Source organism: Ixodes scapularis, unplaced genomic scaffold, assembly GCF_016920785.2.
Source record: "Ixodes scapularis isolate PalLabHiFi unplaced genomic scaffold, ASM1692078v2 ptg000236l_1___fragment_1__unscaffolded, whole genome shotgun sequence".
NCBI classification, from domain to species: Eukaryota; Metazoa; Arthropoda; class Arachnida; order Ixodida; family Ixodidae; genus Ixodes; species Ixodes scapularis.
In genome coordinates, this window is record NW_024609944.1 from 975,174 (window position 1) to 989,397 (window position 14,224).

Here is a 14,224-nt window from a genome sequence, read left to right on the forward strand (position 1 = left end):
GATGACCCTGACTATGACCCTGCGGCTGACCTTCAGTTTATCAATCTCTGCCCTTTGGAAGTCGTGAGGGACATTGATACCTCTATGAACGCTCAAGAGGAAGCGTGCTTACCACACAAGCCATCAGAGACACTATCAACCAAGCCGTCAGTTCCTCCTCAATCCCGGATGGCATCAAAAAGAAAGGATTCTAGAAAATGGATACGAGATGACATTGTGTTCACTGATCATGAGTGGAAAGGATCATTGCCACCCCCCCCCCCCTGAAGAACTTCCCACTCCATACGAGTACTTTGCGAAGTTTTTTGATGAAATGATGTGCGAAAGACTCACATTTGAAACAAACCTCTACAGTGTGCAACAGTCTGGCAAGAGTTTGGGTGTTACTGGCGAAGAGATGAGGAAGTACTTGTCTATCCTTGTGCTCTGTGGTGTCATAAAAATGCCGCAGTTCAGAATGTTCTGGCAGGGTGGGACAAGATATGCACCTGTTGCAGACCTGATGAGCCGGAACAGGTTTGAGGAGATACATCGCTTTTTACATATGAACAACAACATGGAGCAGAAACCAAAAGGAATCGAGGGACATGACAAGCTCTTCAAAGTCCGTCCCATTATAGACGCGCTCCGACAGAACCTAAGACTGGTGCCACCGGAAGAAAAGCAAAGCATCGATGAGCAAATCATACCATTCAAGGGCCGCAGCCAGATGAAGCAGTACATCAAAGCGAAGCCACACAAATGGGGCTTCAAGGTGTTCACGAGGGCCAGCTCGTCGGGCATAATGCACGATTTTGTCATTTATGAAGGTAAAGGCACTGCAACAGACCATGGATTAGGAATCTCTGGAGATATCGTTCTTGATCTTGTCAGGGACCTACCACAAGGGATAAACCACAAAGTCTTCTTCGACAACTGGTTTTCCAGTTTGCGTCTGGTTGAACATCTAAAAAAAGAGGGCTACCTGTCAGTGGGAACTGTCAGGTCAGACCGAACTGAAAAATGCCCCTTGGCTCTGGACTCCGAGCTAAAAAGTCAAGGCAGGGGTGCCGTGGACTACAAACTAGATGCTGAAAGTGGGGTTCAAGTCATCAAGTGGCTTGACAATGCAACTGTACAGTTGGTGTCAAGTTACGCTGGCGTTCAGCCTACTGACACGTGCACCCGTTGGAGCAACAAAGAAAAAAAACAGATAGAAGTGACTCGACCAATTGCAGTAAAAGAGTACAATGACTCAATGGGAGGTGTCGACCAGCAGATATGCTCATCGAGTTATATCGTACCGACCACAAGTCACGAAAGTGGTACATGAGGATCTTCTACTGGACCATTGATGTGTCCATCGTGAATGCCTGGTTGCTCTACAAGCGTCATTGCAAGGCGACAGACACCCGAAAGCCACTTTCGCTGCTAAGATTCAGGATGCATGTGGCTGAGGCGCTTGGCTTGAGAAATGCCAATAAACAAAAACGGCAGTCTCGTTCAGAAGACGAAGCATCGCCAAATCAAAGCGCTAAGCATCCAAGAATGCAGAAGCCGGTGGACGATGTTCGGTACGACGGTGTTCAGCACTGGCCAGTCATTGGGAAAAAAAGGCAACGCTGCAGGTCCTGCTCAAAAGGATTCAGTTTCCTCTACTGCAGCAAGTGCAACGTGCATCTCTGCCTGATCCCCAGCAGAAACTGCTTCATGGCATTTCACACTAAGTAGTGGTCCCGAATGCCCAATGTAGCTCAGAAGCAACATTCCACAAAAGCATAACCATTAAAGCCAATTTTTAAATTTTTGTTGGAAATCGTTTTTTTACTCGTTTTGAATTAACCCTGAAAGTTTCACCTCATTCTTTCACCGGGAAAGTAGTTTGGGCATCAAAGGGTTAAATCCCCATGTATCGATTTAAGTTACCTGTGGACGAACGAGTTTTTTTTTTTAATTTTATTTAGCACGACATACTTCTATCTAATTTTCCGTCATTTATACGTTCGGCATTAGTCATTTGATTACTTGGTGTTTTCCGCAAGGTAGCTCGTAAAGTAAAAAAAAAGTAGCAAAACACACCTAAAATGCCTTCCGAAGTCATTATCTTGTGTAAGTACTAGGACGTTTTGTAAATTTTGGTGGTAAACCTAGGGAGACACAGGCTATCACTTTGACATAATGTCAGTGTTAGTGTTATCCGATTACCTCATCTTGCGAGACGTTTGCTTTTAGAATCTCAATAATTGGCATACTTTTCTAGCAACACACGCAGCACACGCACACCTCAAAAGAGCGGAAACAAATGTAAAAAAAAAAAAAAAAAACGCGGCACGGGTTATTTGCACTCTGTCGCCCGTTGGCGATGACATGAAACGCCAACAGTCCAAATGGACATAGATGTGCTCATTTCGATGCCGCTCTTACCTCCGCGGATTCCCGTTTTGTCGCGGAGGCATGCGGTTTAGAAAAGCTCCTTTTAGGGAACGCCGTTTTATCGATATCAGTTTATCCAATCGCAGTTTAGAGAAAATGATGGCAGCCGGGGTGCCGTTTCCGATATCCCCCTGGTTCATTAGCTTAGATTGCCGAACCCTTGGCGGTGAACTATTGGTCGTGCACGCTCAAGCTTGAGGTTATAATAAATTTTCCTCCAGCGACAGTGAGGGGTGACCGCGCCAAGCGCGGTCTGATTGGAAGCCTAGCTTGTAGTGGTGCAAAAATATCGATAGTACTATCGATAGTATCGATAGTCGCCAGAAATCTGACTATCGATAGTGAAAGAAACTATCGATAGTACTATCGATAGTCGTCTATCGAAAAACTATCGCTAGTCGACTATCGAAAATCTATGAACAGTACTATCGATACTCGACGATCGGAAAATTGTTGTTAAGCGACAATCAGAAAACTATCGATAGTCGACTATCGTAAACCTATCGATGGTACTGTCGACGATTTAATATCGATAGCTATGCGACATTAGTAGTGTGCGTCGCTCCCTCGTCTCTTTTTCTCGCTTTATTTTTTTTTTTTTTCAAATGGGACACCAACTAGCCCAAGCAATTACCGTCTCAACTTCGGTTCAGCTTACAGTGATGACGAAGACGGGAGTTTGGGCGAAGAGAGGAGGAAGGGGAAGCGAGCGGCGGTGCGGCAACTGTGTTCGCTCTAGTAGTGCAAAACTATCGATAGCATTATCGATAGTCACCAGAAAACTGAGTATCGATAGTAAAAAAGGAATCGATAGTACTATCGAAAAACTCTCGATAGTTGACTGTCGAAAAACTATCGAGAGTACTATCGATAGTCGACTATCGAAAAACTATCGATAGTACTACCGATAGTCGACTATCGATAGTTCTGCGACACTATCGATAGTTTTGGGAAAACTATCGATAGTATCGATAGTCAATTTATCGATAGTTTTGCATTACTACTAGCTTGCCGCCGCCTAGAAACAGCAGTTCTCAAACGGAGGCCTCGATAAAACGTGCACCTCTCGCTAAACCTGTACTTCGATAAACCGTACCCCTTTCGCTAAGATGAGCCTCGATATAACGGCGTTCGATCAGCCGTAGTAAAGACGCTTTGTCGCTGTTAGTACAAAACCTACCGCTTTCGCGTAGCAAAATATTTTATTTCACTTTCTTTTTCTGTCAACTGGTTAACCTGATCGGTTCATTGAGTGTGAAGTCTTGCGAGTCTGTAAGTTGCCAAGCCCATTCATTTGCGGGTGCAAATGCCGCGGCGGCGGATCGGCAGGTTACGCGAATTTGGTTTCGCCTGCCTCCCCTCCAACTTGGGGTGAACTCGTCCGTCCGGGGCCCGCTCTTCGACAGAGACGTCTGCGCTCAAGTTCACCCAGTTCAACTTCAAAGCCTCCTGCCTCCTTTTTCTCGGTCGGAGACGCGCGCGTCTGTCTCCTTTTGTTTCCCTTCACTTTCAGTGCCCGCAAAGTCCGTCCGGACGGAGCTGGCGGCACCGGGCAGCGTTGGGCCGCGTGCACAAAGTAAAAACAAAAGGAAAGACCTCGCGCGGAGTTTGCACGGGTTCTGGCTCTTTCGTTTGTTTTGGGTTAGTTTTTGTTTGGTGTTAGTTTTCACGGTGGCATTCCGCAGCATTGTTGAATGCTAGATATCAAAAGAAGTAAAACACGTACAAATAAGTGCTCCGCCACAATTTTCTTCTCCGGTGAAGACCATCTGCACGTTCCGTAAAAATGACTTTAGGAGCTACTTTTCGGTAGTCTATAGTGGCCTGCACTTCAAACACGGACTGCATGTTTGAGGCCAAAATATGTCTAGCAAGCCGTTTCTCACTCAGCCGATCCTGGGTCTTTATTCAGTTCCTTGTGTGCGCTTGTGGTGTATTGCTTTCAAAAGACGTGCTCTAGCGTTCGACCTTGGTATACAAAGAAGTGAGATTTAGAAGATTTCACTGAGGTCCGGACGAAGATGAAAGGCGCAATCTTCGGGAGCAGCCCAGTGAAATGGCTTTGCCGCGCTTTTTAGATGAGTGCATACAAGTGTGCAGCTTTAGCTTCTCGGGGGCGAAGGTGCAGGCTCTCAAGGAGAACATTGACGGGTTGCCTCTCAAAAAGTTCGATTTCGCGGTAGTCTACGTAGGCGGAAACAACCTGCGAAATGGCGACAGGGGGTCAGCCTTGGTCAAAGAAGAAGAGCTTACAACACCCCAGCATGGTTGTAAGCTATGGAGAAGAATGTGCTGATTTTCGGAGAAGTGTGGTTTAGGGAAGCTCGTTTTAGCGAACACTGTTTTCACGACAACAGCAGATCGGATCGCCGTTTAGAGAAAATGGCGACCGCCCGCATGCTAACCAACCTTTGGCGATCCACGCTCGAACTTATATTAAACTTTTCCCGAGCGATAGCGAGGGGTGCCCGCACGAAGCGCGGTCTGTTTGGAAGCCTAGCTTGCCGCCGCCTACAAGCAGCATTTCTCAAACGGAGGCCTCGATAAAATGTATCCATTTTCGCTAAACCGTGCTTCGATACACTGCACCCCTTTCGTTGAAACGAACCTGGATAAAACCGCGTTCGATAACCGTAATAAACCCGTCTTTTTTTTTTTCTTTTTGACACCTTCAATAGTCGTTTGAAGCAAACATCAAAGTTTGTTGTGCAACACGAAAATCATGCAACTATCTCAAGGTCTTGTTATTTTAGTTTTATACTAGATCCCAAAGAAAAACATGACGAATCTACATCTTTTGGCTAAATTTTATATTTTCGTGTTCTTTCTACCGAGAAATGCTATCACATATTTTCCGATGATTCAATAAGTGTGCGCGTTTTTGCAAAGCACAGCTAGCATCTGGACTTTGCTTTTCGGGACCTGCTCCTATGGCTCAGGCAAAGAGTACATTTTGTGTTCTGTTACAAGCTCATACCGCAACTCCGAAAGAAGGCAGTTGAGCCCGAAGTACGGTTATTCAACAAGGCACTGCCACGTGCAATAGAGTGCACAAAGGAGCGGAACTTGGTCGTCTTGAATGTGGACGTAAGTTTGTATCTTTCTGAGTCGCCCTTTCCCATAAAATCGCTCGTCTCTTGCAATTGCAAGGTCCTTAGATGTTCTAAGCAGCTAATTAGAAGAGGACAACTATCATATGTCATACTAACTCTATCATATGACCTACCATAACACTATTGAGAGGAGTTTACGCGTAATTTTGTTCAGTCTAACGAAATTACTCCTACTTTTTGACGCATTACATTCTAGAGCATAGCGGCATTGATTTTCGCAAATGGTAAAGTACATTTGCATGAGCCAGGAGAAGCAGGAAAAATATTTTGATAATCTTAATGCCCTATTTGGGTCCTCAACATTCGTGTTATTACAGCGCTGAAAATAAAAGCCACGAACACAAGAACTTTCGTTCTGCCTCGGACAGCGCGCACCTCGATAGAAATTTAATGGGACCCGGAATAGGGGTAGCCACCCATCGTTCTCCCTTTCTATTTTTCCTTTATTAGACTTAATACAGATGTTTTTTAACAACAGCAACAAACAAGTATGTTATGCCGGTCTACCTGCCGGCTACCATGAACGTGTCCTCTCCTCACTCGCTTATCCCCCAATGTACTGCCTTTTATTTCGCCTTTTGTAGGGAGAAAGGCTGGCGCGTGCGCTAAAACCGGAAGCCGTGACTAATTTGCTTCCACGCGGTTTAAAGTTGCGTTGCAGCAATTTTAAGTTCGAATTTCGGGCACTTTGCACAACCATACTGACACAAGTGTCGCGCAAGTATCTCATGCGCAACGCCATGAGCTACAAGTTTAATCGTCGCTGCGTAATTACGTGACCCCACGCAACAAGGTCACGTGATCATGTGACCACCATAGGCGCGCTATTCGCAGTTTGGTCACGTGGTGGGCGGGATCCAACTGACCATGTTCACATGACCCCCACGGGACATGGTCACGTGGTCCAAAGGTGCGTTTTTTCCAGCGTGGTCACGTGGTGCACAGGACCCCACGGACAATGGCCCACCGATCACTTATTAGAGCACGACGAGCACGAATACGCAAGATCTGTGGAGGGTTGCCACACGCTTTCCGCCCATAATGAGCTTCAAGTATTCATTCAGAACAGTATTCGTTGAAAGTAGCAAAATCGTTGCATGGCCCCTCTAATGAAACAGCATTAACCATGATCATAATAAGCCGTTCAATCTTGCGGTACTCTGAGTTGAATAGGCCTGCTCTGTCCAAATACATCCACTACATGTCTCTTCGTTTTCAGCACAAATTTCTCGACCCAGGGCCGGCCTTAGAGCAGCAAGCGCCCTGGGCAAACTGCAGCCGTGGCGCCCCCCCCCCCCCCCTTCCCCCCTTACACACACGTATACTATTCTCGCACAAAACATCACGTTGTAAGCAAACATGCCACAGTGACCCAGCGCGAATGGTCGCGATTTTGTCATTGTCAGTCGGAAACCGCGTCCTAAAAACGAACGACGTTCGCGAGCATTGAGAGCTTTGTCGGCACCGTGTTCAAAGTTCAAGAATCATGTATTTCTTAGATTAACCAAACTTCAGCTGTGGGTCTCCCATAGCAAGCTAGCGTCTAATGGACAGAGAAAACAAAAGCGCAAGTTAACCATGTCAAATGCCGTAGAAGGCAACCTTCCGAGCCTTCAACAACGCAGATTGGGCTACGTCTTGCGACATATCCAGGCTAGACGCTATCTTGTTTTCAATGGACAAAATTGCCAATGACGATATCCTGTCATCTGCCATGGTTGATCTTAGGTATGTCTTAATAAGCTTTAATTTTAGAAACTCCTCTCAGCGGTGGCCATTGACATTGGCAAAGGGAGGAGGATCCTTAATGACACCCACGTATGAGGGAATTTGTCACATAGACGGTTGTCCAGAATGAACTGGAGGACGTCCTGGCGAGCACTGCATCCAGTGGGCAGCAGGCTGCATAGTTAGATCAGCTCCTCTCAGAGATCTGTACCGTCGATGTCGGCACTTTCTAGGTGTCTCAGACTCTCAGTGCATGGTCAAGGCATTGGCAAAGTTTAAGAAGTTCCGCTTTGTCGGGAAGTCGGGTGAGGCCGTAAAGGAACCCCCAAAAGCTCACGTGCTGCTCCATCCGCGTGAAGCGTTCTTCAATCGACATCTCACGGTCAATCATCTCGTAGAAGAACTCTCGCTTGAATTTTGTCTCGACATCATCAACCTCGTCCTGGCACTCATAACAGAACTGGCGCTTTTTCCGCCGCAGTCGAGGGGCCGGTTTCATCGCACTGTCAATACCCATGCTCTCGGGAAGACCGTTCGCAGTTGCCAGTTGCAGTTTCGTACCCGACATCGCGATAATTGTCGATGCAATCGCTGCATGCTTTCATCAGCTGGGTGGTTGCTACGATGTCCATCGTTTTGCATTGCATGTTCTCGCTTACAGCATTAACTTGTAAAAAGAATGTCGTACCACACAACAATGTAAACGAGAAACTGAACTGCAAGAGTTAGAGCTTCATGTCGGACACCAGGTTTGCCTGCTGTGATGCGGCCATTCTTGCGCAACATTATAAATTTATATGTTTTTCGCGGTTTTCGGGATTTTTGTGGCGAGTTTCTGAATTTTGAGTTGGCAACACTGATCGGCATTGGAAGTCCGTAGTCGTCGCTGGTCGCTTACACACAAAAAAAAGAAAGAGCTGCGGATCCAAAGTTCTTTACACATATTATTTTCAGTTAGGTTGAAGCCTCTGGGCACAGAGACTCACCGGATGCTGAGGGGGCATTGGTTCGTTCAGCTTACTGCTAGAGACTCCACAGCGAGCGTTGCCCAAAGCGCAGCTCGAATGTCGGGAGGAATCGGGTTCATTTTACCCCCGGTCAGACCTACTGAGCGTAGTCATTCTTCGGCTCAGAATAACTTGGAAAAGGGTGAAGCCTACGTTTTCTGCGAGCCAATCAGAGACTCTGAGCGAAGCACATGATAACTAAGAGCAAAACTCAGTTCCAATACTATTTTGTCCCGTGACTCGCTCCGACACACTGATTTGCTCGCCGATGGGTTTGGCGCCACCGTTTAGTAAGTTGCGCTAAGAGTGCGGCATTCTGGCTCCATCGCTTTTTGCCAGTCAGGTTTTGCTCCGCTCGTAATTTGAGAGCTGTGCGGAGGTGATCGCTTGCCTAGTCGTTCATTACTCATTCAATGGCGCTTTGAATCTCACGGGGGAGAGGTTCTCTATAGTAAAACAACATCCGCAGGTGGCTGCGGGTTGATGGACGCCAATTATAACAAGAACTTAGTCGTTGGTTTTGCGGCCGAAATGCCAAACGGCGATGCGGTCGTTTTTTTGTTTTTGATTTTATCCCCTCGAGGTTTGAGCCCTGCATAACCTGGCGGCCCTTTCGGCGCCCCCCTATGAATGGCGCCCGGTGCAACTGCATAGGTCGCCCACTCCAAATGCCGGCCCTGCCTCGACCGAGAGAAAAAAGACGAAAAAAGGCCTGCTGGCGGCGGACAAGTATCAAGTATCGGGTGGCCCCGGTACAGCGACCTTGGCTGGTATCCTGGTGGGCGCCGTGAACGTCGCTTTTGGGCTATGGGTGACGAAGCGGCCTGGCGTTGTTTGACGCCCACGGAATCACAGTTGCAAAAGTTATGGGGCTAAAGGCCACACGACTGGAGTTTGCCGAAATTTCTGAAAATGAAAATGCAGGCCTCAGTGAAGTCTGCTGGAACCTGAAGAACCTGAACAATACTTAATTTTTAAGTATTGTTCAAGTTCTTTTTATATTTTTCCGGCACACAAAATCACAAACATTCGCCACTCGCTACCTTTTTTCTTTCCTCGCACAACTTCCTGCGCGTCTACTTTTCCTAGAGTAGAGGATCAATCTCTGTAATCTGCGGGGGAAGCTCGGCGAATGGCGAATCCGAAATATTGTTTCGCTCTAAAAACGATGTCTTTATGACGGACAGGCAACAGCCGTGTCATGCCTCTGAGTGTCCCCTCGGCGACTATTTTTCAGTCTAGACACATCAATGGCTTCGCCATTCGCCGACCATCCTCCGTAGCTTACAGAACTGGCTCTCGAATTGCTTTGGGGAAACACAGACACACGGGAACTTTTTTTACCGAGGTATACATTTTGGACCGGTGTCGCCCACTCTTTATTTGTTTTACCTTTATTTTTAAAATATTGAAAAGTGTCGACCAGTGCGTTTCCTGAACAGTTATGTAGCAGCTTTCTGTATCAGTAAAGATATATGTAAATATTTCGTAATTATACTGCGTATTTTATGGTATGTTGAACAAGAGGGCGGGTAAACCACTTTTCTCCTGTGTCGCCAGCAATATGACGGCAGGAGGTTCGCTTGAAACAAGCAAATAGCAAGGCTTCTACGTATCTCAAATACTCTACTCAAGATACTGTAATTAAGATACTTTTGTCGGTATTTTGGTATCTTGAAGATACATTCGATTGAGAGTAATTAGCACTTTATCTTAATTACATTGCTTAGTATCTTCTACTCAGTATCTCAAATACCTTTTCCGGCGTACGAAGAAGTTTGTCCCCAAAGGGGAAGTACTAAGAGTAAATGTTCTTTCTTTCTCCTTTGCACGTGTCTAGGGGGACAAATGAGGTGTACACTATGAGGTTATCGAACGATATGCGTTTCAGCTAAGTTAATATAATCAAGATGCCCCCATTTTTTTATTTAGTTGTTATAACTTCAGCTCGTCGCGCCCTTATAAAGTATCTTCGAAAGTAATTCAATTATTTTTCAAAGTGTTTGCACTTTACTCAAAATAGTTTGGCGCAAAAGTAACTTGAATACTACTCTAAATACTTTCTCACTTGGGTATTTAGTATCTTGTCTTAAATACTTTTGTCGAGTATCTTGAACAACACTGCAAATCGCTGACAGCTGCACCATTTGAAGTATAGATAAAATAATCGGTTCAGATCGCCTAGACGCTGCAAACGAAAGCCGCCTTGGTGTCGAAGCGCGAGGCAGTTGATCGGATTTGGTCGGACACAGTGGGTCTAAGGAATACTGGCGAGTGGGTTCCTAGCGGGTTTCGGGAGGGTTGATGAGGTGATGATTTCAGCAATCCACCAGCCGGATTTCGGTGCCACACGAATCATGACATGATAGTCAGCTCTATGTACGCGAAATCATTAAAATATCCACCAAGCAAAAAGTACAGTACATCTCATTCACATCCTTCAGTCTTATCAACGAGAAGAATTTAGCACTATGATTTCGTCTCGTCCTGCGATGGTCGTCAGCCGACGCCACGGCCCGTTAGGTTCAATCGGGAGCCAGTCACGTAATGCATTACTTCGACGCGCGTATAAGAAAAGCACGCTAATGCACACGTGCCTATAACTGGTCTGTGATTGGACCTGGTGGGCCCTAACCTAGGTTGTAGATAGGGACTCTAACTTTCGGACAAATGCTATAAACTCCGTGAAACACTCGCCGGTGAAACTATCGCGAATTCGGATTTATCCGAACAACTCCGAATTCGACGGCTGTCAGTCGTAAAATCTTGAGCGGTCTTGACCTTTTCCAGGGATCCGAGGACAGGTTTTGCAACCGTTTTTCTTTTTTTCTTTTTCGTAAGCGTCAAAAGAAGTGTCTTTCTCTGCACATATTCCTTTGTCATCCTCGTGGGCCACAGGAATTCAATAATCAGTCAGACTTTCGAAGTATCCGCACGGAAAGGGCAGGACTCTGCCAAGGAATACAGATATTTTGAAGTAACTGACAGAGACATTGTGTTGCCTTTGAGGCTTAATCATACAACTTGAAAGTTTAATAAAAGAAAGAAAAAAAAAAGAACACCCGGTTTATAAATCACCTTCTGGAGGGAATATGGTATCAAAAGGCTAGTTCGTTTCACCTTATGGGCGAGCGAAGCCAACGCTAGAAGCGCGAGCATGCTGCTTGTAACAGCGCCTGTGGTGCACGTACGCACGTGCGAAGCCGGCACGCTCGGAGCCTTGGGCTCGCGCTTCTAGCTTTGACTTCGCTCGCACATGACGTGAAACGAAGTATATACACCGACACGCGGCTCCGACGCCGTCCCTCTGCGGTGGCGCTGCCTTGAGTAAGGAGCACCACGCAGAGGCGGCTTCTCTTCAAAAACGAGACGCTGCGATTCCGCAGTGCCCACACCCGGTGTGGGCAAAGCAAAAACCATGTTTGTAAACAGGGCGGTCTTCGCGCGCTCGTCTATAGCCAAAATTGCGGGCTCGCACCGAGAGATGCCAAAGCACGTATACTCTGCATGAACAAAAAAAGAAAATAAATAAATAAATAAAAAAAGGTCGGGCAGTGAAATCGCCGAGATGTCGCCACTCCGCACAAGCGAATGTCTACGAAGGCACCCTATTCACGGTGGCGAGACAAAAAAGAAAAAGAAAAAACGCCTGCTCCCCGCCAAATCAACCCGCAAAAGCCTGCCGAGTAAACACGGGCGCAGACAACTGCAGGTCTTCCACGCGCGCGGACGGGTCTCCTCTCTCTCTCTCTCTCATTCTTTCTCTGCGTGTCTTTGTTTTTCTTTATTTCCCCCTTCGTTACCTCTTCCTCGACCCTCCTTTGCCCCGGGTTCGTGGTATGTTCCGTTTTTCCTTACGATGGACCGCAGAGGACCCTACGAGCTATCGGAGCCAATCCAATGCCGCGTGAGCGGCACGTCAGCTTTAGGACAAACACAACGAAGCACGAGGCGCGTGGCACGTTCATATGCGCTGGATTGGCTGCTACGACTTGTAGCTCCAGTTCCGGTCCATCGTAAGGTCCGTGCAACGGCCAAGAAACTCGCTCCGCGAATGGGCACGTTGTTTGAAGCGAGGATCGGTCGGGCAACCACACGCAGTACTCTCGGTTTGAAGAGGCACTGCCGTTGTTCGTGGGAAAGAACGTCGTCCGTCGTCACGTACGGCGACGCGGGGCTTGCGTCCTCGCCGTAGCAATGTTTAATCTTTGTCTGGCTCTTGCAGAGCATAACCAACGTGTATGCTCTCAAAATAAACACCCAACTGTGTGGACAACAATCTAGACAAAGCGGCCCCTGTATTTCGATCCGCTCCCCAATAGTCCAATTCACGAGACGCTCTCACTGTTCAGTAATTATTTCTAAGCCAGTTCATTCATGCTATAACGAGTCGTAAAAATTCATCAGCCTTGCTCTTCCAAACGATAAAACGAATTCCGAGTAGGATAAATTTAAACTCGTTTCAAAGTACACTGCCAAGATAAAGCCGCCCATATTAATTGTCTCTAGAACAGCAGTTGCAACATGACGAATCACGGAATTAAATCGAGATATTTAGCACGTCTTAGTTCAGCGGTTCTCAAACTGTGGTCCGCGGCGACGGTTGAAGGGGTCCCGGCTGATTGGAGGATCACCCTGTATATGTGTTCATGCGAGTAAAAACAGCGGCGCACAGACACAAATAAAGGGAAGAAAATTAAAACAAATGCAAATTTAATAATTCGAGCAAAATAAGCGAAACTGCACTGAACGTACGGTTGAATGCACTGACCGTAGATTCAAATAAACACTTGTCAACTACAAACATATGGGACACGAGGCGACAAAGACAATCACAAGACATTACTTCAAAATCCGTCTTAACAAGTGGACCGGCGTGGAGAGTTCGGCAGTAGCACTGTAAATATATAATAAATATTTTTTTTAATTACACAATATATTTCTCGCGATTATGTATTACATAAATGACATTGATAAAACACTATCAAATGATCTGTGCCGCGAGAGGCGCTCCGGAATATTATTTCTCACTATAGACATTGTGTTTGCAATTAACACGCTATTTATTTTGTACGATGTGTTAGCGAGTGATTGCTTTATTCAACTATGCAGAAATAGCGGTACTGCGACTCCCGTGGCCAAACGAGCCAATTATGTTTTGGCCATAAAAAAACTGAAAACTTAGATACCTAAAATCCCTTTGGGTTTTAGCAGTACGTCCAAATTTATTTACCGTCTAATGACTTTAAATATATAATTGCAACACGAGCTATAAACCCGCTCGTGGGAAACTTGATTAGCAGATTTTAGTTATTTACCCACCCAGCTTATCGCTACAATGATCTCCGTTCGCCGAGCCCCCTAAAGGCACAGTGAATACGGCACTAAGGTAAATGCCTCCCCCTCTTCTAAAAGAAAAACACGTTCCAGTTAAGTAAAAACAACACTGTATATTAGTTTCTTTAAAAATAAATACATAATCGAATACATATATGACAAACTACCGGCATATACCTTCGTTACTTCATCACAACTAGCCACCAGCACTGCACAACAAAGTATTTTTATACAATTTTTCACGACACTGATTGTTTCTTATAGTATTTCATAGACAATTTGTAATGATTGGCGACCGGGCAGTTTTTCATGACTTGAGAACATATCTTCCAATAGTCCTGATCCCCACACGTTCTGCTCCTCGGATCACTTCGTAGAAGGTTGAGCACTTTCGTGTAGTTCGTTCCACACTGCAGCAGAATCGTTGAATCTAGAAAATAAAAGCAGAGAAAAACACCATGAACGGTTATAGGGTCTAGTCACGTGCTGAGTCATCGCCCAGAAACATGACCACCAAACGATTAAGCAAAACTGATTCGCGAGAGTTGTGAAAAATAAAAGACAACGCAAACCTGCCAATGGGATAACTGCGTTTGCCTTCGGTGGCCACACCTCTGTGTTGTGACT

At 46.1% G+C, this 14,224-nt stretch overlaps 1 protein-coding gene across 1 annotated transcript; it reads left to right on the plus strand.

The window, feature by feature from the left end:
* Window positions 1-208: 208 nt before the first annotated feature.
* LOC120841189 (piggyBac transposable element-derived protein 3-like) lies at window positions 209-1,312 on the plus strand. The gene has a single exon (XM_040212052.1). It carries the CDS (start codon window positions 209-211, stop codon window positions 1,310-1,312), a length of 1,104 nt encoding a protein of 367 aa, XP_040067986.1.
* The last annotated feature ends 12,912 nt before the right edge of the window (window positions 1,313-14,224 follow it).

Coding starts and splice junctions, on each gene's coding strand:
- LOC120841189 (XM_040212052.1), top strand. CDS start 209: ATGACATTGTGTTCACTGATCATGAGTGGAAAGGATCATTGCCACCCC.